The following is a 26821-nucleotide window of genomic DNA, read 5'->3' as shown; positions in this document are numbered from 1 at the left end:
TTGCACAAGAGAAGCAGGCTGCTCTAAAGCAGTGGTTCTATTGCTTTCTAAAGAAATTAATAAAGTTGGAGCTCTAACATGAGCTAAAAGCTTATCAAATTCATCTGCTGTCCTAGAAAAAGGAAGTAGAGGCATTTAGTTAGATGTGTCAAAAATGCTCCCTCTCATGTTATTACACCTAAAAAGAGAAGTACAGTGATTTCAGGCACCCATTCCAGCGCTAAATCCTTGCAGCAGCGGTTACTGCTCAGCCTGGTGAGAAAGCATTCAAACCTCGATTCTACTCTAAGTATCTTCCCCTCAGTTTTTCTAAGCTCAGAAGATTCCCATGTAAAGGAGCTGAACTACTGCAGCTGGGCTGGGGTGATCAGCCTCAACTGGAAGGGGCAGGGTCAAAGCTTTCTTCAGAGCTGGTTAGTTTCGTGAGCTCTCCTAGTACACTGGTATCTCGTTCCTTACACTTAACCATGGCTGTCCACAAACAACCTTAAATTACTAAGGCTACTGCTGTTACATTATCAGCTGCAATGGCAGTTATTCTGGCACACATCTTCAGTGAGGCCAGTTACCTTCAGAGCAGCCCATTTCCTCCCACATGGAAGATAAACTAAAGTTGAAATTTTCTGCAGATCGAGCTCAAACATTGGTTCTAGCTTATACACAAGAACAATGCTAAAAATTAATCAATATACTGACATTACAGTTTAGTTCAAGAGCAGTTGATACAGACAGCTGGTAGAATCAACTTTATTTACAGAATGTTACTGGGAAAGTGTCAAGTTAAAAAAGTATGAAAACAATCTTACAAGGACAAGCTGGTGATTGCATGTTTTACACAGATTGTTTTAGGAACAACCACTAGAAGTATGGGTGACCCCCCGACAGACTCCACATGGGAGATTTCAGCTTGCTATTTCTGTACAACACTGTCTCTGCTGGACTGAAACAAACCCACCACAGCACGCTGGCAATTGGTATCATACAGTCAAGTGATTTTTTTTTTCTGCTGCTGGTTTTGCATTCAGTGAGACTGAAGAAAGAGCAAGTCCGTGAGAATTACGGTTTTGCTTTCACCTTTTAAAAAAGAGCACAATGGCCTAAGCTAGATAGAGGACATGACAGCAGTACTAGACTCAACACAAGTGAGAAAGTGAAGTGAGGAACCATGCAGTAGAAGGATGGAAGAGAACACTTAACTGTTCGGGGAAAGTGAAACAGGCTTAAAAGGAACATAGTATTTTAAAACCAAATATACACAGTAAGATCACAAAACTACCCCATCCTCCCCCTTTCAAGCCACAGAACAAGACTCCGAAGGCAAGTTTCACAGTAGTTGCATCGGTAGATACACACCAGATCGAGGACAGTTCTCAGGCCTCCCTTCCGTAAACAGCACTGAAGGCAGCACAGAACACACCACAGCTATGACTGAGGAGTTGAAGGGTGAGGATTCAAAGGTTCCATTTTGATGACCTTTAGAAACTGGTTTGAAAGATTAAAACAAGGAAAATACTGCAGCTAAACAAGGACCAGCACCAGCCCTCTTGAAAGAACTATGACCAGTAGGTACCTACAGTCTCTTTGCTTATGGCAGACTGAAGATCTGGCTTTATCGTCACTGTACCAGGTCCCATCCTCAAGGATGTCTGAAGACTAAACAATTCTCTCGTTTGATGGCAAGAGTCATACACACAAGGAATCAGACCTTTGTTATACAGACAGCAAGATGTGGGCTTTTTACTTTGACACTGTAGCTACACTGAGTGCACAGTACGTGACAGAAGGATGTGAGAGGGAGACCTAGAGCAGATGAGCAGCAAGAAAAGGCAAAGCAACTTTATCCTGTTCACTCACACTTAGGATATGCAACTTTAATCTTAAAGTCCCACACATACAATGGAGAAAGATCCAAACCATAGGCACAACTAAAGCTCAACTGTTATCAGCTACTCTTATGTACAGCTGTATAGATTCAAAAAGGCTATTCTATGTGTATATATACAAAAGATTGTTTATACACAAGTCTGTACACAAGGGTCTATACATTTAGTTTTCTGCAGGAGGAATCCATAGCTGCTACCTCTACACTAGAGAATATCAGCACTTCATTCACATATCTTACAAAAACAAAAAATAGACACTTCCAGGATTAAACTGGCTTTGTCTGGCATCTAAATTTCTTCAGGCTTCACTATTCAAGCCATAATGGATCCTTTAGTCTTGATGCAGACATGAGACCAGGACAGGTGCCATGTGCTTTAGTCTCTCAAAAAGAAATTTTGCACAGAGTGCTAAAAATAAAAGCCCCAAAAAACAAACAGAGGTGAAGTCCTGACTATGGACATTTTTTTCTTTTTTATCCAGTCTAAAGAATCACAAGTGTCCCACCCAGTGGTCACTGTTCACTGCCGGTATTCCAGTTCATCTACACTGATGACTTTGGATGGCATGGAAGGGAGAGGCTGCTGCAAGACATCCGAACCAAACCACTTGGCAAGGCCAATGGGAGAGCCACTCCTCTGGCTGGGGCGATGGTCAAGCTGTGTGTGCCCATGAGATAATCCAGTCCGAGACAGCACATTCTGAGGGGTTGTCTGTGCACCAGCGGGTGATCCCTGTGCTCCACCGCCTGTGAAATGTAAAGCTATTAGAGGTGGAGTGATATGTTCACCCAACCCTGAGATTTGCCCAGAGCAATCACCTGATGCGGCACGTGAGCCAACTGTGGCTTTTAGTCATTCCATTAGCCCTGGGAAATCCAGATCCCACATTTATTCTCTTGTTTGTATTCCCATAAACTGCCTGACACTGCCAGTTCTGGACACAGTACCATGCAGGTTTTAACTGGAAGACCAGCATCAAATTGCATTTTATTTGAGATAGGTGGGTGGCCTCTCCCACCCAGCAAGGAAGGAAAGACCACACACATACTGCAAAAGGCAGATCTGTCAACAGCAACATGTGTCTTTAAACCAAACGCTTCACTTAGACTTTCTTTTATAGGGTAGTGACAGAACGAGGAGTAACAGTTTTAAACTGAAAGAGGGCAGATATAGACCTCAGGAAGAAATTTTTTCCTATGATGGTGGTGAGACACTGGCCCAGGTTGCCCAGAGAAGCTGTGGCTGCCCCATCCCTGGAGGGGTTCAAGGCCAGGTTGGAGGGGGCTTTGAGCAACCTGGTCTGGTGGGAGGTGTCCCTGCCCAGGGCAGGGGGTTGGAACTGGGTTATCTTGAAGGTCCCTTCCAACCCAAATCATTCTATGATTCTTCTGGCATAAGAACCTGCAGGGGCCAAAACTGCTCTGACCCCCATATGAGATAAGTGATTATGAGTATTACCAAAATAGCTTCCTGTTAGCCCGGTATATTAACACAAGCCAACAAGTACAGTACCTGGAGGTCAGTGTTCTAAAACTCACACTCCTGTTTTATTTTTCAGCCTACCTGATCGCTGTAGTTGCTGTTGCATCATCGCTAGCTGCAAAGGTGTCCCAGAGCGTGGATTTAAGATGTGATGGCTGGCTGTTGGTAGTGGGTAAAAAGGTTGGCCAAGGATGGGAGCAGATATTCCCTGCAGGTGAGACAGGTCCACTCCAGGAGGAAGCATACCTGTTGAACAAGAGTGAGGAAACAGCTTCTTACCTAATAAGCATAAGGAACTTGGAGCAAAATAAACATTTATATAGGTTGGGATTTATTGCCTGGTTTTAAAGGTAAGTTTTGTTGTAATAAACACCACCAGTAATGAGTATCAATTTGTGCTGTTCCTAACACAGTCAGTCTTACAGAGAGCATGCATTGGTTTACAGGAAAAAAAAGTATGGATTACCTGCTTGCAGCAGAGGAAGATGTTGCGGATGAACCCCCTGTGCCAGCATTCTCTGGACCAGTCCTGGATGCAGTTGATGAGCAGGTCGTACAATTGGTACATGGGGAACAAGGGGTACTTGATGAACAGGACGAAGAAAAGGGCCTCCTGGTACTGGGGAGGCCATTGTAGGAGTCTTTCTACCAGTTGACTTAGGCCTGTAGTCTTGCTCTTTGGTGCAACGATTTGCTTGGGTAAGAGGTGTGGAACATGCAGAGCGCTGCAGTGCAGGTAGTTTGGTACCTAAGGTGGGCAAAGTTTCTTGATCTGCATTCTCCACAGAACTAGACAGTAGGTTATCTGTAGCTAGAATTGAATACAACTATTATAGTCCACAGCTAGAGATTGCATCTAGTGAAAAATAATTGGATTTGATAGCTAGATTCCAGGCCTAGTTGAACTTTAGTCATATATATTTAATAGTAAGCATCCATCTTTCCCGGATGCTTTTGGCCAAATTATTTCAAAACAGTAATGACAGGGAGTATGTTCCACAGAAACCCCTTGACAGCAAGCTTAACTTAGGTCAGAATTGGCAGTAACTCCACCTTTCATTCTTAATTTTCCTTTTTCTTAGAAAATTTGAACTGGCAGCACAGATGAGTCAGTCCCAACAGAGACAGGAGGTACAAGGGATCCTCCCTAGACAAGATTATAATTGGGAGTTGGAGTTGTGCCAGAAACCTAGCCTGAAGTGGTTTTTCCAGCTTAGATGTCTCTGGGGGTTAGCAGCAGCCTTTTATGTCTCACATCTGCTTAGCAAGATTTGGAACACTAAAGCACCTCAAGAAGCTACTTCCACAGACCATTTAGAGAAGGCCTAAAGTATCTTAGAGTCACCTGCTACCAGATGAGGTAGCAGTAATAGTTGGAGTGCTAAAAGGAAAAAAAGTCAACTGTATAAGTAGGAGCTACGAGCTACTTCTGCAGTTACCAGTACCGGAGTACAGTGTCACAGCAATTAAGCACATCAGTCTTACTGGGTCAGGCAATTAGTACTGAGCATTTCCTTTTGCTAGTGACTTGCATCAGTGAGGGTGACAAAACACTTCCTTGAATCTGCTACATTTAAAAGAGCTTAATTGGTCTCAGCTTTGATTGTTCAGTTAAGGTGTCTCGAGAGGGCTATAAGTTGCTTGTATTCAATTACTAGTGTAGAGGGATATGGAAGCATTATTGTTAATACACTGGCTCATCAAGACCAGTTGCAAAGAAACAGTTTTGGTCCACACGTCAGTGTCACTGTTGCCCACAAACTGACAGATAAGGAAATAATTTTAAACCCAGCACTGCAGGAAGACTGCACCTGGAAGTGTATCCCCTCCATAGCTCTAACCCTTCCTCCTATTACAGGCTCATTTCTGCATCCTCCTCACCTCCATAAATCAAGAATGTCTAAAATTAGCCTGACATACTATGTGCTGAAGCTCTTTGATTCTATTCCAAATCTATTGTGTGTGTTAAAGCCATTACAATACCTTCATTTGGCCTCTGATTTTCATCTTTACCATCACTGACTTTCATTTTCCCAGAAACTGGCTCCTCTTTGCTTTTTTCTTTGCTCTCATACATCTTGCGAATCACCGAGGTAGGTGTAAAGGAAGGAGACAGCTGCAGAGAACACAGTAAGAAGCAACGCCTTACTCAGTGCTGGTTATATTGGCCACACTTAGTTGTGGGTGGACACCAATTCGAGCACATCCTTTCCATTTAAAGCTCTTTTGAATTGGCCACTGTGCCCATGATTTTACTTCACCTCATTTTATAGCTTTATTCTCTAGTTTAAGCACCTCCCTTTAGCTTTTGCAGAAGTCCAATACCTTTATTAAAGCAAAGTTAAATGTATCTTAACAGGCTGGAAACAAAAATAGATGAACCATATATTAAATTACAGCTGTTTCCTCTTTGCTATTGGTTCAGAACAGCAGCTCAACAGGAGTTTCTACAGAGCTGCCTTATGTATATTAATTCAGGGCTGACAGATCTGCAGAAAACTATTGCCTCATTTGTGTTTCTCCCACTCAAACTTACATAGCATCTGTGGAAGCCACTCATTTGGTACACAAAAGTAATTATTGATTTAGCAGCTGATAGCCTGTGTTAGTCCTGAGCTGCAAGCAAGTACTTGACTGATTAATTGGAAAATTTAGATCAAAGCAATATTCTACATAGTGCTGAAGGCAGTGAGGCAACAGCTTAGCTTTGAGATTTTATGTTCAAAGCGACCCTGAAGCTCCTAGGTACCATTTCAACTTCTAGACACTTCGGACAGTCACTTCATACCTAAAGACCAGTGTTCTCTGAAGTGGCTAATGGCTTTCAGCACTGGTATTCTGAAAACTTAAGTACCAAAATACGAGGGCCTGAGTTTTCACAGTTATCTTCCTTCAGTGTCAGAAGAGCAAGTCAAGATAATATTAACGGTGCTGCTTCAGTTTTAGACGAGACAGTGGTCAGAAAGGCTGTTTTCCAAAGCTAAGACATTCAATTAAGTATGAAGTGTAATTCATTCTTGTATCATGTGGCCACTGATACAATGTGACTACGATTAACTCCTCTATGGTCCCCCTTTCTCTGGTTCATTACAGTTGCTGTAATCTAGTTGCTGCAGACACTTTTACAGCTTTTCCTACAATCGTTATCCATTAGGTACTGACCATGCTAGTAATGGATGCTGTTGGGGCTGGAGAAGATGCATTCCCTCTGTGTCCTGGTGCAGGTGATTTAGTCACTCGCTGCTGCCTGTTAACGGACCGAAAGTTAGTCAGAGGCAGCTCCTGGCACAGCACGGAAGGCAGCATTGCCAAGAACCAATACAAGCTTCAGTCACTAGTACCAATATCTAGTGAACAAAAACACATTGAAAGTCAATTGACAGTGTACCCCTTAAATTTTGCAGTCAGACACTCGCCTGTTTCTGTAGCCATCTCTGCTTTTATCCATCTGTGGTTTACCAAAGCCATGCTGATAGAAGTTTGCGGCCTGTATGGCCAAGTCGTGTGGTAACGCCAGTCCCTCCAGCGCAGCTTGCTGTATTTCCAAGGGACTCATCTGAAGTAGAGTTGTATAAAACAGACACAAATCAAAGCTTGTATTTGGTTGGGGTTTAAGGTACTTGAAGATTTACTGCTATAGCTATTGTCTTCACAAAACATCTGCCCAGCATCTGTTTTCTGACAGACAACAGAAGTTTAAAAAAAAAATCTTGTACTTGAGGTACTCTAATACATATACAATTGCAGTGAGGTTTTGTGACTGTACTACATTAGACTTTGCATCCTCACACTCACATGAGTGAACTTGATTAAGTATAAACATCTGAAGGTAGCAGATAGGTATGTGTTTCCACAGGTTACTTCTAAACCACACAATATAGAGAGGTGAACATACATTAAGCAAAAAGCATTTGATCTAACCTGTGCAGCAACTGGACTCATGGGCTTCCTTACACCTGGAAATGGATCACCAAGCAATTGCTGAGAGCCTTGTCCAAAACCTAAAGAACATTCAACAGCTGAATTTAAAAGGACTAGCAGTTTCTTTCAATATATCCAATACACATCCCTAAACTAAACAATTCTACATGGGATTAAGGATTCCTTGTAAAGACTCTCAGCTCATCCCTTAAGTCTACACAGAGCTCTGTGTAGCTGTCTCTTCCTTGTCACCAGGCTGGAGAGCTACAAGGAGGCTACTGGTAGTGGTTTGCTACAGAAACTGCCACATAGTCCCTGAAAACTGGCTTTTTTTTTATACAGTAGCTGAGCACATTACTCCACACCAGAATTTATGGTTAGGTCTAGTGTGATATGTGTTCCAGCACAAGCTGGAACACAGGAAGTTCCATTTAAATACAAAGCGAAACTTCTTTACAGTGAGGGTGCCAGAGCACTGGAACAGGCTGCCCAGGGAGGTCGTGGAGTCCCCTTCTCTGGAGATCTTCAAGACCCTCCTGTATGCAGCCCTGAGTAATGTGCTAGAGGCAACCCTGCTTTAGCAGGGGAGTTGGACTAGATGATCTCCAGAGGTCCCTTCCAACTCTGAAAATTCTGTGATTCCGTGATCTGTCACACACATCTACTTTTTTTTTTTGAGATTAATTTAACATTAGAGACTAGTAAGTAAAAAGGCATCCTACACTCAAGGCAGACACTGACATAGCTTCCCACCAAGTACCAGGAAGTTTTTATTGTTCTGTAAAGCATTCTTTGAAACAAACTCAAGTAATAAAAAGGAAAAAACTGGTTTTCAACCAGTCTCACCAATGGGTGAAGATATTCTATGGCGCAGGTAGTCTGCAGAAGCAGCTCGAGTTGGAAACACAGATGGAATAGGGGGAGAAGGTGCTCTCTGTGTCAGCAAAGAGGCTGCAGGTTCCAAACCACCTATCAGGCCACTCAAGACATTTGATGAAGCAGGTCTGGTAATGGGTGGCCCAAGAAGTTCCTAAGAATAAGTAATGAAAGAACATTTAGAATATGATCAATTTATACAAATGAGCTCATTTTACTACACTACAGGCTACACTATTTACAGCAAGTTAGAGAGACAAGGTGGACTTGTGCAACTAGATACATCAGTTCTGGATTGCCCTTAGAATTAGACACTCAGCCACACTTCATTTTCAAGTTATCATGCTATTTGCTATGATTACAAGACAAATTTCTAAGTAAACTGAAATAGTGACTAGTTCTCTTTCCTGTATAGGGAGTCATGTCTGATTGCTGATTTCATTCTCTTAAATGTCTTATTTTCAAATAATTTTTATTTTCCTATTGGGGATGCCCTTTTAAGTACTTCCCTCCCCACCAGTAAGAGGTACCTGCAGAATATTCTTTGATAGAGGCTGGCCTGGCATCTCTGGAGGTGACATTAAGTGGCTCTCAAGACTCTGCTAAGAGAAGGAATACATTATAAATTAGATATAGATACAACAGACTCAGTAAGAGACAAGCTGCATCTGTCTTGAGGACAGAAATAATTCCATCTGTTCTGTTAGAACCATGGTTTATGCATCAGCCAAATAAAATTCCAGTGAAGTTAAGGGCTGAGCTGTCTCACAGATCTTCCCTAGCTAAGAACATACCTAGTGCTGGATTTCACATAGGTACATCAGTGAGCCTTATTCGACTTTAAGATATATGAATTTATATAATTACATAAACTGGAGATGAAACATTGGGCCAAGTGGTCAACTGAAACTATGCACAAACTGAAGAGTGTTCGTGTATCAGTGAAATTTAGGATATCCTTCTATGCATCAGAATTACATGTCAATGTAAAGGGAAAGCCAAAAATGAAAGCTTTAAGTGTGAAATCAGTCTGCAAATTCTTCACTGGGCAGTTTTTACATTCTTCACTATCTTTTAGTGAAGTGGGATGAGGCTAGAAGTCCTTGGGTATAGTTTGGCAGGAAAAACAGAGGCTTTAGACTTAGTCAGAAGTATTTTATGGTGCCAGAAGTAGTTATTGATGGCTTCTGGGTCAATCATACTACTTAGGCAGTTAATGGCAGGATGAAGTTTCACACTACAATCTCTTCTGGCCTATAGCTTAGTATCATCTGTTGTTTAATATTAGTCTTCCAGCTAACAAGTGTTTAGTTTTATCTTAGTATAAATAATTTTAAAATCCAAGTTAAAAATAATTAGATTGTGCACTGAGCTACCTCTATTAATAAAGCAAGATATCTGAGCTTCAGGTGTCAGCTGTACCCACACTACAAGCATTTTAACAGAGATGCCTTTTAATAGCAGCACAAAGGCAACCATTAAACTAACACTAGCATGTCTTCCATAAAGAGTGGACTGATGACATCTATTATATAGACACAGTACCTTTTCTACAGATGTATTTGGTTTTTATTAAGGTTCAGACAGGATGAGTTCAAGAGTAAGAGAATCTTAGACAGTAATCATAATTCCCTCTATAGTAGAAGACTCAGCCTTTTCATCATACAGGATCTTTTTTGGGGCAAGTATTTAGTCTTCAACTCCAGGGACGAATCAATTGGACTAGATATCCACAGAGCCCCACTTTCAAGGTGGCAATTATTAGACTTCTCACATAGCATTAGAGCTCTGGGACTTCCAGAAACTTAACGTGACATCAACCCTGTGTACTCTGAACTGAAAAAAGCCCCACTTTTAATTACTCTGGCCAAGGGAAAATGACACAAGCACCTCCCTTACATTTAGGAGGGGGAAGTAAGCCTATATTTAATATCACACCACTGTATCCAGTCACAGCTCCTGTATTATCAGAAGGGTCACGTAAGGGGTTTCCAGTTCATAACCCACGTCCCAGCACAGTTCATAACAGCCAGGTTTCTGCTACTTACATTGACTTTGGGCTGTGAAGGTAGAGTCCCACTTGCCTTCATACTGCTGACTAGTTTGTTAAATGCAGTCATATCTCCATCTTTCTTGATCTGTCTGGAGCCAGTGACATTCAATGCTTCCTCCATTTGCTCGGCCATAAATGGAGTAGCAATTTTCCCCTCCTGATCCACTTTCAGGCCTTTTAGCCCAGCTTCGACTTCTTCCACTGAAAGTACAACTCCTGAATGTGCTGAGAAAGATGGGAGAAATACTGGTGAACCGTGGTTCTCTGTTTACAAATGAGTTAATAATTCTTGTGCAGCTGTTGAATACAAGTTCTTTGAAAATGAGGAACAGCCAAAAGCTTATCTTCTGATATTCACACTACCTGACAAGCCATGTCTGACCGGTGTTTAGACTGGTATTCCAATATCCAAATTAGGAGTATTGCCATACACAAATACAGGCATGTAAGGCATGAAACCTGTTAAGGTTTCAACTGGTAAGTTCTCAGTAGCTTTCCTTCATCCTGCAACACTGAGTTAGTTCTTTTTCAATTAGGAAAGTTTAATTTCTCTTGTACTCCAGGAGACCAGATGGTCTCACAGCCACAGTGTAAGCAATGTCAAATTGTCTGAAGCTATCATAAATAGAGAAAATACATACCCGGGAAACTTAAATAATTTGGAGATTCAGTTACACACTTACTTTGGTGTGTATAAAGCTTGAAGTAGAATTTTTTGCTCACAAACTAAAGCCACTATAGAAAGATTTCACTGGCATAACCAGAATAAGGTGCAAGTGTTATCAAGCAGTACTTTTTTCCTCTGTATGCATAAATAAATATCTATCAGCACCCAACATCAAGGCTAGACATGCTTTATGGAGCAGCTAGCACGCATCACAAGGTATGACACCTTAAGAGAAAAGGAAGAAGAGAAAGGGGCATGCCATGGGTTGCTGTAGCAGATGTTGGCCCAGAGAAATAAGATTTACTGGAAATTTGGGCAAGAAGGTGGAGAAAAGAAACAGTGATGCAGACATGCAGCATGAAACATGAGGAAGAGTATGATGTTGGAAAGGAATTGATCTGAAAAGTCCACAACACTTGAAGAACTGTACAGCATTTTATGGGAATGCAAAACCCACATCAGGTACTTCTGAGTGAATGGAAGCTTCCCCACATTTTTTGTTCCTTCATCCTTGGTTTGTGAGGATCAAGGTTTAAAAAACTTTTAGTAGCAAAGTCAGACTAAGCAGAACACAGAAAAGACTTGTAGTTCTATTTAAGCCAAATTAAGAAAAAGTTCTCCGCATTAGCTGACACTCCCTGCTCCCAGTCTGGATGCTTCAGAATACTGGCAGTGCTTGGACACTTTCCTCCCTTAGCTGCTTCACATGAGTCACAGGGTAGCACTACTTTTTGTTCGGTCCAGTTTACGTGGCAATACATGCTGCTCGCCAAAAAGAAACCAGTTTGGAATTAGACCTTGAGACTTCAACGAACACATGCATTTTGTACCCTCCATGCATGCTACGGAGTCAAACATGCAGAGCCCTCACTTGGAGGTTCACATTAAGTTTAAAGTCAGCCCTGAACTCTGTTTAGAACAGCTGATGCTAGCAAAAGTGAGTTCTTATAGAGTAAGTTCCTGGAATCCTGTGATTCTAGCCAACTAAGACAAATCTGTTCCTATGTTTTAGCTCTATGTCAATTATTTAATTAACACACTGAACGGTGAGCACAGAACACTGTGCTTCAAGTGCCAGCAGTCTTGAGAAGTTCAAGTGTAAGTATGCACTTGGAAAAAATTGACATCCTCAAGCCACTGTTCATCTTTTTAGATACTGATACTTAATGGATGACTGTGATCCATTACAGATGCTTGCAAGAATGACTTATGTTAAGTTTTCCGTAAAGGCAGAGTTTAAATGCCACAGTTTCAGAGCTGACATTACCAGTATGAAAAACTTATGTAGATGACATAGATAAAGCTGGAAACTCTGATCAAGACTTGCATCATCTCAACTTCTGATTATTACTGGCCAGTAAAACAGTCTGATAGAGTCCTGATGTCATCCTGTGACTAGGATGAAAAGAATCAGTGATGATATTGACACAACTGAGATCTATTGAATATTGGTTTTTCTGTGGTGTAAATAAACCTACAATACTTCCTACTCCTGGACTTGGCAGTTGAGGGTTCCAGAATACCAGGCCTCTTGCCTTGAGATACTGCATCACAAGAACTCAACAATATCTGAAGAGGCACTTACTGCTCTCTCTAAGCTTTTCCTTGTTGGCTGAAAGACTTGAGAGAAGAGGTTTTAAGTCCACTTTGGCTTTCTGTAGCATTTCTAGGATGTCCACTTTGTTTTCAGAGTGGTCTTCCAATGGAATGGGAGCAAAGTAGTTTCCAGAGTTCTGGCCAGGGGAGAGAATGGCTTGCTCTAGACCTGAAACAGCAAAACCAGGAGCACTGCGACATCAGTTTACCAACCCAATGTCTCAAGATGAACATACACCGGTAACCAACTGCAATATGTCACTGAAAAGTTACACCTCACACCCCTTGCCCAAGATGAGCTGGAAAGTCATCAGAACCATGACATGAACATTTATAAAAAAGAACTCATAGCTGCTTAACTTCAAGAGCTTCCAGAAGAACGTGAAATGCTTAAACTGTGGGAGAATTCACTACCCTAAAGCTTTATCCGCCATGTTCTTACTGAATGAGCAGGAAGGAATACAGAAGGAGGCTATCTGACCCTGCATTGTCCTGTCATCTTCTTACCTGCTAGCCTCTCCAGTTCCTCATGTGGTGTAGATCTCAAGCTGCTTGACCGACTTCCAGAACGACTAGGATTAGAAAACCACCTGCTGAACCTGCTGGCAGACACTGAGCCTTCCCCCAGCACATCTTCTATCATCTAGATTATGGGGGGGAAGAAGATAATCTTAACAGAAGCAAAATCAGCAACATCTTTGAGAAATTTTACTGGACAACCAAGATTCTTCTGCTACAGACAACTAGATGCTACTCCTAGAGTTTAGAAGCTTTGAACAGCTTTTCTTCCTTCCAATACAGCAGCATTTGTGTAGTCAGTTAGCATAACCCATCATACATCTTTTATTTATACCAAATATTTGTTCAGAGTAAAAACCGTAACTGAAGCAGCATAATCAGAGCATCCAAAGACCATTAACTACACCATTTTAAAGTGGATGTGCCAAAAAAGTGAAGAGCATTTGCCACGAGAATGAAAACAAATCATAACTAGCAATTTTGACAGCCAGATAGCTCAAGGCTGGTCCCTATCACTATACAGAGGGAGTACTCAGATTTGTTGTATTTTCTGCAATCATGATTCAATTCAGCCCCAGCAGCGGCCAAGGACAGGGCCTGGAATGAAGTGCAGGGACTGCTCCCTGACTTGTGAGCATCCCATAGGAGCTGGGGGAGAAGGACAGTAGCTAAGGGCTAGTTGCTTGCACTTCACACGCAGACCCATTCTGGGACTAAGATGAGGGATGCATTCTTCAAGCCAACAGAGTCTGCATCACCAGAGTATGGGCAGCTAGAACCTTCTCCCCCAGCCAGAGCTGACGGCATGAAGCAGCACCTCATAGAGTCAGTCTGTGAGAAGTCACTACAGTTAATAGCAAATGTTTACTTCTTTGCTCATCGTTACAATGCACTGTTTTTGAAATGCATATAAAATTTAACTCAAACTAAATCTCTTCCTATCTTGCAAGACAGTATCCAGTGAAGAGCCTGCTCAATAGGCAGATACCATTTCACCATGCAGCACATCTACTTTTAGACAAAATAACAGCAGCTTCATTCTGCCAGAGAAGCTATTTTATCTGAAACAGGGACTACTCAACACTATTTGCAACAGCAAAAGCAAGATACTATTGATCCATTTGGTTTTGAATGTTTGAATTTAACATTAGAAGAATTAAGACAGTCATATCAGGAAATCTACAAATCTACTCCAACACTTGTCACAGACATACCAACAATACAGAGAGAGTATTGCAATATGCTCTGCCAAGTCTGAAACTCGCTTTTGCAACAGATTAAAACATCTGCCCACTAAAGTTTCATCAGCAGATATTTTGTGATTTGTGAATTCGCTGCTTTTAAAGGGAGTCACCATCTTGCAGATACGCTGAGAATCAGATTGCCAAGTCTACAGACATATCATTTGCCTCTTCTATAAGGAGAACAAACTCTCCACTATTATTTGTTGAATTACTGCCACCATACGATAAGCCTTTTTTAATGCAAGCAGATTTTCCACATTAAAGACTAGGTGAGAATTCTGTTTTTTAAAACCCTAATGTTCCTAAACTATGTATCAGGTCTGTTTCTTTGCTGTCAGAATATGATTATTTTTTAAACACATTTATCTTTTTACTCAAATTCTATCTACTAATCAGTTAAACCATATAGCATAGTTAAAAATAACTTTTCTTACTAGTGATGAAGAGGTCAGAATAGAACCACCAGCAGTTCATGCATTGGGCCCCTGCTTAGTCAGTGCTTGCTGGACCTGCTCACCCCTTCTTGTGGTGAAGGGGAAAAAGCATGCTGAGATACAGGCCAGTTCGAGCTTTCAGAACAAAAACAGTGAACACCAACCATCCACTACTACCTCTAGAGATCTGATGTTGAAGAACTGCACACGGTAGTTCCGGCACACAGAAATACCAGAATCCCCATCAAATCACGGCTGGAGGTAAAAACCCATTATCAGAAGAAACTTGTGGTGCAAGCCTCAGTCACTTTCTTCACAGGCTTGTTACTATCTCCTAAGTTACAGTAGCACCCCACATATCACTGTGGCCACACAGTATCTCCTAGTCACATCAGTAACATTGTTTAAACATGCTTTTAACTGAATAGGAGGCTGTGGGGTTTTTTCCAGCTCAGTACAATTAAAAGAAAAGAATTAAATCACCATACGGAGGTTTAAGTAACAAAGATTCAAACCCTCACAGACATATATCCTTTCAGACACATTACTGGTATTGATAACACAACTATATATTCATCAGACATCTCCAGGCTTACTGCCCTTCCAGGAAGCTTCCACAAAACACCCATTTGCTGCGATTCCCAGACTTAGCTGCAAAAGGTTGTTTTCAGCTATAGTAAGGTTTGTTGTTGTTTTTTTTTTTTTTAAACAGGGAATCTTCTCGGAACACTTCTGTAATACTTCCAAAGAAGATCCATCCAAGATGCTGATTTTGAGTCTTCAGTAATGATCAAGAGAAAGGAGAAATAATCAGCTAGTTTGCCTCATATGCTTTCTTTGGAGATGGAACCAGTCCCAGCGATAACATTTTAGAATTGGCATCCTAACACTCAAAAGCTAAATATCTGCAAACTCATCTTAGACTTACACACTGCAACTTTCCCAAAGCAAGGAGTTTTAGCTTTCACTGAATGCAGCAGCCAAAATGCTTCTCATGAATACAGCCAGTCTTAAAAAAAAGAAAAACCTCACCGAAGCCAGGCCAGGAACACTTTTATCCAAGTTAAAGAACTCATTGAAGTCAAACTCTCCTGGAGCTGGTTCTTGTAAGACAGCTTCCCTAGGAACTTCTTGATCTGCTGGAGTCTCATTGGCAATGACAGTTTGCACTTCATCCTCTTCTGCCACTCCACCATTGCATTCTATCCCTTAAAAAGAAAACCGAGTGCTTGCTGAGTCACTGAACTTGACTATTTCCTGTAGGAACAGTGCCTAACAGTCAGCGCATTTGCTTAGGAATGAGAAGCACAGGACCAAAGCAATCCAGCCATCGGTGTGGTATTCTGTTAGTTATATCTTGATGGTTGCAGTCTGCCACAACAGAAAGTAGGACCCACTAGAACTCTGGCACAGAGATCCTAGTCTGTAATTAAGACTATCTACCTCAAGGAATTAAGAACTGCCATCAAATCATGCATAAACAACAACCAATCCAGGAAGTACACGGAACAGGTCAGATGTTGGGTCACAACAAGCAGATAGAGCTGTTACAGTAAGCGAACAGCTGCTGCTGCTTTTTCCATCAGGAATCCTTTGGCAGCTCCTGCTTTTTTCCTAGATGCCCCAGAGAGCAGACTCCCTGAAAGCCAGTACTTGACAGGAGTTTTCTTAATATTGGCAAGATATGACCAACATTGCTCCTACTCCCCCAGCAGGAGCAAAGTACACATCATGTCACAGACTTCCCAAGCTTGTGCAGGTGCTGCAAAAAAGCTGTGGCACGACTACAAACCTTGCATGCTTGGAACTGTACTACATCTTAGTTAAGTGAATACACAACTAAACCTGAACTCTTCAGGTTTACATTGTCCACCTACAGAATTTCTAGCATTAAGAAGCCATCTTCTCTCTCGCCTCACCGAAGTTTATCCTACAGCTTTTGCAGTGATAATAACAATGGTAAACTTTAAGTCCAATGACTGCAGACAAATTCAGATAGTCTCCAAATTCAGCTTGATGCGCTATTACTGGCAGCTCTATGTCCAAATCGGTGTTCCTAATGCTGGTATTACTACAGGAAAAAAAGCATTTCAAGTACCTTAGAGCATTAGCTTACTTAAAACCAAGCCCTTAGCAACCAGCAGGATATAGAAGTGGACAAGACCCTTTTAATAGCCTACACATTCCCAGTATCATTCAACATCCATACAAGTTTTTTTCCAGCCTCTCAAGTCCTGGCTTTCTTTTGGAAAAATAGTATTTCATCACTTAAAGGTATTTGCAGAGTCTGAAAGATCAGCCATAGGCTTTGTGTCTTGTGCTTCAGGATGACCAAAAGTTTAAGGCTAAAGACTGATAAACTACATTATTCTTTACACTTGCCTGGATCTAGAACAAGCACCTCCATATCCAGCAATATGCCATACTGGCAGACAAGGACAGTTTGTCACATTTGCCATTACCTTCTTTTAGTGAGGCTGTACGTCGTCTTGTACGTTTTCTCCCTTTGTGATCTTCCTCCAAAATTTTATCATCAAAGCCTGTGAGCTCAATGGTTTCAGACTGACTTGTAGGACCAGCAGAGAACCACTCAGGTTCCTCTTCAGTGTAAGAGTCATTCCTTCTTCGCTCCCCAAAGACACGTTTGCTGTCACCAAATTCCCTCTGAAGTGCGATATTAAAAACATTAACCATTAAATGCTGTTTCGTAAGATTCCTCCCTGACTTCCAAAGGAAATTAAAATCTATTCACATCAGTTCCAGACTTCTTAAGCTTTAAATGCACACTCAGCATGCTCAGTAAGCTTTTACAATTTAAAAACTTCGCAGTTGAATTTCTGCTTTATTACACCAAAGGCTATGGGTCTGCAAGTGCCTGTATAAACTCAATCTTGCATTCCGAGAGGTAGACTAGTGGTTCCTCTTATTTTTTTTTTAAATGCATGAAAGCACAGAAAGCTTCCACCTGCTGAGGTTAAAGACAATGCTTGCTGACAACTGCTAGATCAAGAACTATGAACAAACTATTAGACTTTTGAATATCTTGCTATTAATTCTACCACAGGAGAGGTTTGCAAGACACACAGTACTAGACGCATCTCAGTCAATCTGTCAGAAGGACTGAAAACTTTTGAAGTTTTTGAAGCGCTGAGAGCTTGCTCTTTAAACCACAAAGGCACTTCTGAGAAGAAATAGCCTACTTGCACAGAACACTCAACTGCTGTATGCAGTTGACCTGCCCTGTATTTTTCTTTTGTGCAAAGCATACAAAAATTCTGATTTAACATGCAATCAGGAAAAGAAAGAACAAACCCTGAAGCGTTTGTCTTTGTAGTCCCTCTCACGATCTCGGTCTCTTGCATCTCTGGAATCACGTATGTCTTTTTCACCACCCCGGTGGTCTTTATCAAAGTTACGAGAAGAGATAATTCTTCCACTGCCAATCCTACGGCCACCAATAACACGGACACCATCATTCTCCTTTTCTAATGGGCTCCCTGCTCGACGTGAGCTAACAGCTGCAGTTACATGACAGCCGCCTCCAAAGCTTCGCCTTTGTGGACTTAAGACTACATCCAAGTCATCTTCTTTCACTCGCTCTCTTGGATCTACAAATCAAGGATCACACAAAAAGCACTGAATGTAATGTATTAGTAAATACAAGCTAGTTATCTGTACAATAGCCTTCTGCTCCTTAGCCTTGCTGCTATCCCAGAGCTTTTTGAAGGAAAACACTCAAGATTTACTTTTGCAAAGCTAATCTAGTTGAGACCACAGGAAACAGAGAGGAAAAAAAATTAAATTCCCAGTTGGATATTGAGGAATCATGGCTGTCTCCTAGGAAGTACTTGCCTTCCCACTATAGACCTTCTAAGGACTCAGTCTTGAATTGCAGGGAAATCATCCCTCTGCACTTGTATTATTGCATATCTATTTATTATTATATAACAAGAACAGCAGGATGTAACAACCAACTGCTATCTAAGTTTGTTCTTAGATAGTGTCAAGGAAATCTTGGTTGCTCCCACTATAGTCTAGTTTCTGATATTCCAGTAGCTTATTTTGTGCAGTCAAACAGTTTTCAGAGACTTTGTTTAGTCTCATTTGTGTCATCCCAAAGGAAAAGCTTTGCCAACACCCTGTGTTCAGTTTTGAGTCTTGTGCTACAAGGATGTACTCACCTACTATCCTACGCATAAGAGAAGTCCGATCTGAATCCAAATCTTTTTTAAAGCTTTCCACTGGTGAAGTTCTTCCTGAAGTTGGATATAAAGACGCATGCCACTTCTCTGGATCCCAGACACCATCACTATGAAAATGAAATTGCAGGATTGTTTAGTACTTGTAGTCTAATAAACAATTCATAGTACTGATGCTGAAAACCTAGAATTCACTGACTAGCAATCTGTACATGTGAAACATCTTCTATACCCAACTTCTAAATCTTCGCCTTGCTATACTTCATTACCTCATACTTGGTATTCTCCATTCCTTCCGTAAGAGTAAGGAAGTATAATACCCAGCATCAGATTATAAAAGGGACAAATAAGGACATGCTGTCCCACTAGTTGTTGGTGAAATTTGCCCGGTACACTGAAGAAAGTTCAAATGTCACTATTCTTAAGCATTCGGAAGGTTTTACCTCAGTCTCATACTTACTGTACAATAAATTAATCTCAATGTTAAAGGTAGTGCTGTTTAGCAAATGTAAAAACATAAACCAAGAACACTCTTCATTTTTAAGTGATGAACACTGTCAGCTTGGGAGAGTAATCCATCAAGCAAGTCAGCTTGTTGCATCCTGACCTAGTCAGTCTGTGCTCTACAGCCATCGATCTTCTTGGTAGTTTTTTCCTGTAAGTCCACAAGATTTGTGTTGTGTGAAGTTATTTTCTGCTGGATCTCACATTATCTTTGTTCAAAGCACAACATCCCAAACTGGAGTACTAAGCCTTTCTTAGGAGATTAGGACTTCCGAAAACACTGTCATACACTAAACTCTGGAAAACTTACATCTTGCATCAACAGAAGTACACTTCTTAGCTATGAACTTTTTGCAATTTAAACTTTTATTTTGAAAGAAATGTATATAGGTTTTGTATAATCAAGAAAATACCTGTCATATTTTTCAGAAAGACAAGAAGGTCTTTGCTTAGAGTACGGACGCTCTTTAATATCCAGCAGTTCCTCCTAGAAAAAGGAAAACATTACTTCCAATTGTCACCCAGACAAGATTCAAGTGGCCCAAAATATGTATTCCAGACTGCCTGTTCAATTTCATGTTTTAATTTGACAATCCAAGTTTCCCAATATGTTGTTTCATCTCCTGTGAAATACTGCAGTGAGAAGTAGACTTTGGACAGCAAGTTTATTTTTCAGTTCTTCTACCAGTGGCCATGAAGCAAACACTTATTTGAAGCCCTAAGCCTTACTAGGTCAGGTTCCATCCTCATCAACACTTGAAAGGCTGCTCACATCACACATTTACCTATTCCCTTCCCTGGGCAGTTCAACTTATAAGCAAGACAGGCCTCATTGATACTAGAGCTAGTAAGTTCTCAAGGTAGAATCAAAATTGCTCTGTTTAACACTATGTAAGATTCAGCAGGTTAAAAAAGCATTATCACATCCATAACATTACCAGTTACTAATGTAGACCTGGACATTCCAGACAAGCTTGCCATTTCTGACCACCACCAATTCCAAGATATCTGATGTCCACTTTCTATCAGCTTTCAAACACAGTCTTTAGTTTACTATTGCACATGTCTATGCAGTTACTCATTTGAGGCAGACTAGTAATAGAACTCCCCTCACTGCAGTTTGCTACATTTAAAAAGCATTAGTAATGGAGTGATCATCAGTGCTTTGAATCATCATTAATCTGGCTGCAGATAAGATGCACATTTCTAATTAAACTTAATCATTCTCCCTAGATTACCTTTTTTCAATCTGCCTCACTCTCAACTGTACTGAACTGATTCAGAGCTGTGCAGAAATCAGCAGGCAGCTGGATGGATAAAGAAAACCCAACAGTAGACACCATACATCAGCCCAGCTGAAGATGGAAATCTCTTTACCTTTCCCCCCCCAAGAATACAATAGCTTCTAAAGCTTTTGCATCATTATCCCCATGTGATTAAAATCAGTTCATTAGCTACATGAGCTTGATACTTGAAAGTTTCCAGATGGCAGCTTGGTAGCCAGACAAAACCTTAATATGCACACACACACACATATCCAAGCATCAAAAAGAGTTCCATTAAAGGGAGGGAGACTGGCCTCTCTGCCCACAGCTTCCCAAAATAAACCTTGATCTATGAGGAACATCAGTGCTGTAACACTATCATAGCCTGATGCAGATATCACAAGTATTAACAGCACTGTCCATCACCAGACTTGAAATTGACTGTTTTGCTGGCCACGAGAGGGAGTCCATAGACTCTCAATCAGATCCTATTGCAATTCTCCACTGAAGTGAGGAAAATTTGAATTGTTTCTTGGCTTTCGCTCATTAGCCATGCACCTTTGGAGCAACAGCTTCCAACAAACTAGAAAAGACACAGCTTGGACTATGTAACACACTCATAAGAGAGGAGATTAACACTGCCACTTCCAGAGTGTGTTCTGGGGTTGATTTTTTTGTTTGTTTGTTTTTTTAATTCACACACCAGTACTTTTAAGTCAATAGGGGGAAAGTGTGTTTAGCTGCCATTAAACAGTTTCATTCAAATAGCTTAGCAGGATTCATAGTATGAGCCAATTGTTCTCCTACTGGTAGTACATGAACATAAACTGTTGAAGGAAATTAGTCCCCTGCCCAAATCAGCAGCACATGTCCTGAAACAGTGCTCCTCCCATCCCTAATTAGTAGGAAATTGGATCATGTGAAAATGGCTTACAGTACTGATTACATGAGCACCTTACACCAGCTGTATTTCAGACCCTACTCTTAAAAAAAAAAAACAAACCACCAAATATATGATGCAAGGTATTTTAACACAGATTGATTTCTGGTGTTTCTTGACTTTAGACTCCTTGGAAACCAACAGATAAACAAGACTGGATGCCTTCTGGCACTAGTTCTGCAACTTTATCCTGATCAGAAACTACAGGTACTGAATTAAGAAAACTGAAGCTACAAATGCATCCATTTCAGCATCCAGCTCCCACCAGCACTAGCTGGATACTGCCCCAAAAAGCAAGCAGATTTTGAAGCTGCATTCAGTTACTATTCCTGAGGGGAGCTGGGCAAGACTGAGCAAATTTAAATACTGCTTTTCCAGCAGTGAAAGTTTGGAGACAGCTCCTCTCCTTCACTTTATAGTTAATTGAATAACAAGGTCTGAACAATAGTATACTTTGCATCTTAGAAGGTTAAGTGTACATCTTTTCTAAGAAGATAGAATTAGAAAGCCATACTATTCCCATGTAAGCTCTACCAGTTCTGAAGTACTTGGTTTATTGTTGATGTCTAGTTGAAATAAGCCGCCCCCACTATCTCTACAGAACACAGCCACAATGATAATTTTTTTTCTTTTAAAAAACAACCTACTCAGAAGCTAACAGTTCAGAATTCCTCAAGTAAGATAACAGAGTCAGCAACAGCACACTGTCTCCCTCTATTCCTCACTTCAGGCCATTTGTTGCAAAGTATCTTAATAGATTTCCACAAAGCAGTGACCACCTGTTCCCACAGCTTTCAGCAACAGGAAAATCAGCCACCATTAAAGGCTTTTTCAAAAAGCACACTTCAACAGTGACACCAAAACCCCAAATGAGATTTGAACCTTAAGCCCCACAATGTATCAAACTCACTTAGTATTGAAAGAATCTTTATTTGGAAGTTATTTAGTTAGTGCTCTTCCACTTATGCATATATTTAGGTATCACAACTAAACAAAAACGCCTGTGTTAAATTTTTAACACCAAGCATTGGTTGGATTCATAAGTGTTTAGGCTTCCAGCAGCCAAAAGTAAGGAATTCTAAATTTAGGAAAGGCATCTTAGTAAACACATTAAGCTCCTGATAAGATCTGGAGTGCTGTATGTTCCAAGGAAGTGGCATCTACTACAAGGAAACATTTTGGGCAACTTCTTAAAGGAGCATTGCTGAAATTGGAACTAGAACTATGAAATGCAAGTGCTTGAGAGAGCTGGTAGAACAACATACTTCAGTCTCTACCCTAATCTCTCCACCACATGCTGCGAGGTGCTCAGATATTAAAATAACATGGTGGGAATCAAGAGTATATCGAGGACAGGATTGCTCAGCTACATCACTTTTAACAAGTTGCTCATTGTGCAGCATCTTGCAAATCCTAATCCAGGCAAAGGCTTTTCAGCCTTCACCTCACCGCTTCCCTCTGACAGAAGCCTCCACCTCCCACTCTGCTCCTGTGGCCAACAGCTCCACGCACAACTCTTACAGGAAAGTGGAGAGCGCTAACCTTTGTGTAACGATGTGGATATTTTGTTGGGATTCTGTTCAACTCCAGGAAAGCATCCCCATTTTCAGCTTCTGTTACGCCTCCTCTTTTATCCATGGTTACTTCAAAGCCTTTGACCACGGACCTAGTTAAAACAAAACCAAGCCGTCAGATTGTGAGCGGCGGATTTCTAGCGGGTGCCTTCTCCTTCCAGCCCAGGAGTATCCAGCGCTTACACACAGCGGGTAAGAGCCGCCCTCCCGAACGCCGCCTTTTCTCCAGCGCGCCCCGCTCCAGCCAGGCGGCCCGGGGGTCGGTCCCCCCGCCCCACCGGCCCTGCCCCACCGCCTTTAACACAAAGACACCCTCCCCCCCCGGGCACGACCGGTCCAAGAGCCTGCGACCCTCAGGGCCGCCGAGTAGGGGGCAGTGGGGCCGCCGGGACACCTCCCGCGTCGCCCGGCGGGGATGGCCGCCACTCGGGGGGCGGCGGTGGCCCCGTCCCAAAGCACCGCCGGGGCAGGTGACTCAGCGGATCCTCACCTGAGCCGGTGAGACCCCCCCCGCCCCCCCGGCCCCGCGTACTCACCGCGCCGGCGGTCGGTCTCCCGACGGCACTCCGCTCCGCTGAAGGCCTTACCGCCGCCCGCGGCGTTTCCTGCTCCCGGCCACCGGCTCCGCTTGGCCCCCCCCCCCCTCCTCCTTCTCCTCCTCCCGCTGCCGGTGCCCCGCACCGTGCTCTCCCTCCCCCCCCCCCGCCGCGCCACAAGCGCACCGGGCCGGCGCCGTCCCCCGCCCGTCTCCGGCCCCCTCCGCGCTCGGCTGGCGCGCCCGCTCTCCGATCCTTCCCGACTCTGTCTCTCCTCAGCCGCCGTAACCGGGGCCTTCCGCCGCCCGCCCCGCACCCATTTAATGGCCCGCGCGCAGGCGCGGCGGCGGGGGCGCGCGCCGGGGCTCCCCCGCGCGGCGCCTGACTGGAAAAGGCGGGAGGCGGCGGCGGGGCCGCGCTGCCCCCCCCCTCGCCCCGCCGTCGTGTCCCCGCCGCGGGTCGACCCGCCGAGCCTTGTCGTGTCGCCATCGCCAGCGCCGCGGTGGGTGAGGAGCGAACGCCGAAGGCCCGCAGGCAGTCTCGGCGGGCAGCCCTGCAGGGGAGGCGGCCGCCGGGACCGGCGGCGGCGGGACGGGGTGGGCGCCATGTGCCAGGCGCGGGGCAGCGGGCGGCAGCGCGGACGGGAACCGGGACCGGGGACGGGGACAACCCCACGGCGGCCGTGGGGAAGGCGCGGGGTGAAAGAAGGGCGGGAAGCGGCGGGGCGAGCGCGCCCCCCCCTCAGCGCTTCGGGCCCGACGGCGGCGGCGATGGCGGGCGGCGCGGCTTGACAGGGCGTCCCTCGGACTCGCCGCCGCCTGGGAGGCCTTTGCGGGCCCGGAGAATGCTCCCCGCCAGCCCCCCCGCCTGCAACCGGGCGCCTCCGTGTCCCCGCCGCGGGCGGCCCGTCCCCCCGGGAGGGTGAGGGGTCGGCAGGGCCTGTCCCGTCTCGGTGAGGGAGCGGCGGGAACGCGAGCGTCAAATTCCGGTGCCCCGGCAGGTTGTAAAAACACCCTTTACCGCTCTTCTGCCAGACAGTTTCGTTTCCACGAGGCAGCAGGAGGAGAATCGGTGTAGCGAGCGGAGCAGCTGACTCGCCTGGGAAGTCTTTTAGTTGTTGGTAATAAGGGGCAGAAATGGTTTCCCAACACCGGTTTGAGGAATCCACTGGGCGAGCCCCGGGCGCTGGCGGGGAGCGGCGTCCCTGACACCCCCGTCCCCGCAGCCACCCAGCGGAGCAGCCCGGGCCCCACTCCCCAGGCTCCAGGGGTCCGAGCCCGGGCGAGGAAGGGCCTGCAGGGTCTAAATAAAGTGCTTTCTCCCCAAATCTCCAGTGAAGTTGAACAGCAGCACTGAAAGCTGGTTGCCCCAGGGATAACACAAATAAATGTTTCTCATTTTTTTCCTTAAGCGACCCAGCACTGTATTGTAAATAAGAGAGCGTTGCGGCTCTGGGAAGTTTCTCCTGGCGAGTTCGCTTTTCATACAGACACAAAGCGAGGCCCGGGAGCAGCCGGTGGTCCACGAGCCCCCTGGCCATCGCCAGCCGCTGCAGGCCTGGGCTGCAAGAGGGCGCGTGTGATGTGGGGTGCCTGGCTGTGCAATGTGGGGTGCCTGGGCTGTGCGCAGTGGGGTGCCTGGCCATGTACTGTGGGGTCTCTGGCTGTGCGATGTGGGCTGTCTGGCCATGAAATTTGGGGTGCCTGGCTGTGCGATGCGGGGTGCCTGGCTGTGCGCCATGGGGTGCCTGGCTATGCGATGTGGGGTGTCTGGCCATGAAATGTGGGGTGCCTGGCTGTGCGATGTGGGGTGCCTGGCTGTGTGCAGCGCCAGTGTGAGCTGAAATCCTTGGGAACAGTTGGTTCCTAAAGGCAGGGCTTTTGTCAGGCGCTGGTTACTGGCAGTAGCAAAGCGCAGTGGCGTGGAAATGGCAGAACAGGTGTTCCCCGCCGTTCGCAGAGCCGTGGCACGCTGAGTCCCTCTGCGGTGTGTGCCTGTGGTCGGTGAATACCTGTGCTGGCGGCGGCTGTGCCCCCGGCCTCACGCTCGGTGCCGCCCGGCCCGGTCCTTACCGGCGCGGGGCCGCGGGCCCACCGGGCAGCGCTCCTCCCCGCCGCTGGGGGGCGCTGTGGCGCCGCGGGGGAGGGAGGGCGGCGCTCCGTCCCCTGCCGCCGGTGGTGGGCGGGGCTGGCTCCGCCCCCGCTGTGAGGGCGGGCGGGAACCGCGTCCCTACTCTGGCCGGTGCTGAGGGCCGGGTGGATTGTGTCCCCCCCGCAGGGCGCCGGCTGCCTCCTGCTCCTCACGGTGAGGGAGGGTAGAGCCCCCGGGCGCGGCTGCTGTCGGCCAGTTTCCGTGTGGGAGCCCCTCGAAGGGCGGGGTGCCGGTGCGGCCCTGCCCTCGCCCGGTCCAGCCCTCGCCCGGCCGTTACCGAGGGAGCGGGGAGCAACGTTGGCTGCGGGGCCCGTAGCGCCTTCAGCAGGGCGGGAGCCGGCGGCGGGGGGCAGCGGGATGCGTTTGCTGGGTGGCCTGGGGGGCAGGCACCGCGGCCGTGGGTCTCCAGCGCCTCAGGGCCGGGTTTTAGGGCAGCACCGTGAGGTTGCTGAGTGTTTGTCCGAAAGCACAACAAGCCTTCAGATTATAGTTCTCTGCCGAAAGGAATTTCGTGCAGGCAGACTCAGATTGACTGCAGTAAGTCTTTGGTTGGGGTTGTTTTTTTTTCTGTCACACCTTAGACCTTATAGAAACGTTCACTTTGGACCTTATGCTTACAAGGTGATCAAAGCACCTGGTCATAAATCCAGGTGCTTTCACAGAGTCTTAGCTCCCCAAGACCTTTGGTGGGTGGGAGGTTCGGTGCATGCAGAAATTCTTGCTGGAACTGGATGGAATCCGTGGTTTTCTTCATTTCTATGTGCTTGTGAAGGCAGAGGAGCTTAGTAGCTTAAGAAAAAAAAAGTGGAGTCAGTTTGATTTGTCACCCTTGGTTATTAGTTTTATGTCTAAGTAGGGGACCATAATTTAGGATCATCACCTTTTTATAGGATCTTTCTAGCATAGCTTTATAGAGGTAGGCATAGTGGAATCTTGGGATTCAAACAGTTATCCCTTTATTACCAATAGATTATGTC

General features: G+C 44.5%; 1 protein-coding gene across 2 annotated transcripts; it reads right to left on the bottom strand.

Moving 5' to 3' along the window:
- Window positions 1–731: 731 nt before the first annotated feature.
- EIF4ENIF1 (eukaryotic translation initiation factor 4E nuclear import factor 1) lies at window positions 732–23800 on the bottom strand. Of its 2 annotated transcripts, XM_074159378.1 has the most exons (19): window positions 23694–23800; window positions 23126–23249; window positions 19792–19865; window positions 18857–18984; window positions 17988–18283; window positions 17138–17339; window positions 15708–15883; window positions 12986–13121; window positions 12468–12647; window positions 10211–10440; window positions 8693–8764; window positions 8133–8316; window positions 7287–7366; window positions 6782–6921; window positions 6528–6612; window positions 5349–5481; window positions 3832–4176; window positions 3447–3611; window positions 732–2629 (listed from the first exon to the last, which is right to left on the bottom strand). In XM_074159378.1, the coding sequence occupies exons 2-19, from the start codon at window positions 23219–23221 to the stop codon at window positions 2403–2405; spliced, it is 2949 nt and encodes a 982-aa protein (XP_074015479.1). In that variant the 5' UTR covers window positions 23222–23249; window positions 23694–23800; the 3' UTR covers window positions 732–2402. The 2 variants fall into 2 exon arrangements, with proteins under 2 accessions (XP_074015479.1, XP_074015480.1); XM_074159379.1 differs by lacking the exons at window positions 17138–17339; window positions 17988–18283; window positions 23694–23800 and having other exon boundaries at window positions 738–2644; window positions 3832–4170; window positions 6528–6608; ... (1 more) ...; window positions 10247–10440; window positions 23126–23221.
- Window positions 23801–26821: the final 3021 nt, after the last annotated feature.

Source organism: Numenius arquata, chromosome 16, assembly GCF_964106895.1.
Source record: "Numenius arquata chromosome 16, bNumArq3.hap1.1, whole genome shotgun sequence".
NCBI classification, from domain to species: domain Eukaryota; kingdom Metazoa; phylum Chordata; class Aves; order Charadriiformes; family Scolopacidae; genus Numenius; species Numenius arquata.
The sequence above is the reverse complement of the archived record's forward strand: the minus strand, read 5'-3'. Positions and strand labels throughout refer to the sequence as shown.

Excerpts from the sequence above, each read along its gene's own strand:
- EIF4ENIF1 (XM_074159378.1), bottom strand. The coding sequence starts at position 23,221 with ATGGATAAAAGAGGAGGCGTAACAGAAGCTGAAAATGGGGATGCTTTC. Across the intron at positions 8,317-8,692 it reads TATCAAAGAATATTCTGCAG|GAACTTCTTGGGCCACCCAT; the intron begins GTACCTCTTACT and ends ACTTATTCTTAG. Across the intron at positions 2,630-3,446 it reads ACAGCAACTACAGCGATCAG|GCGGTGGAGCACAGGGATCA; the intron begins GTAGGCTGAAAA and ends TACATTTCACAG.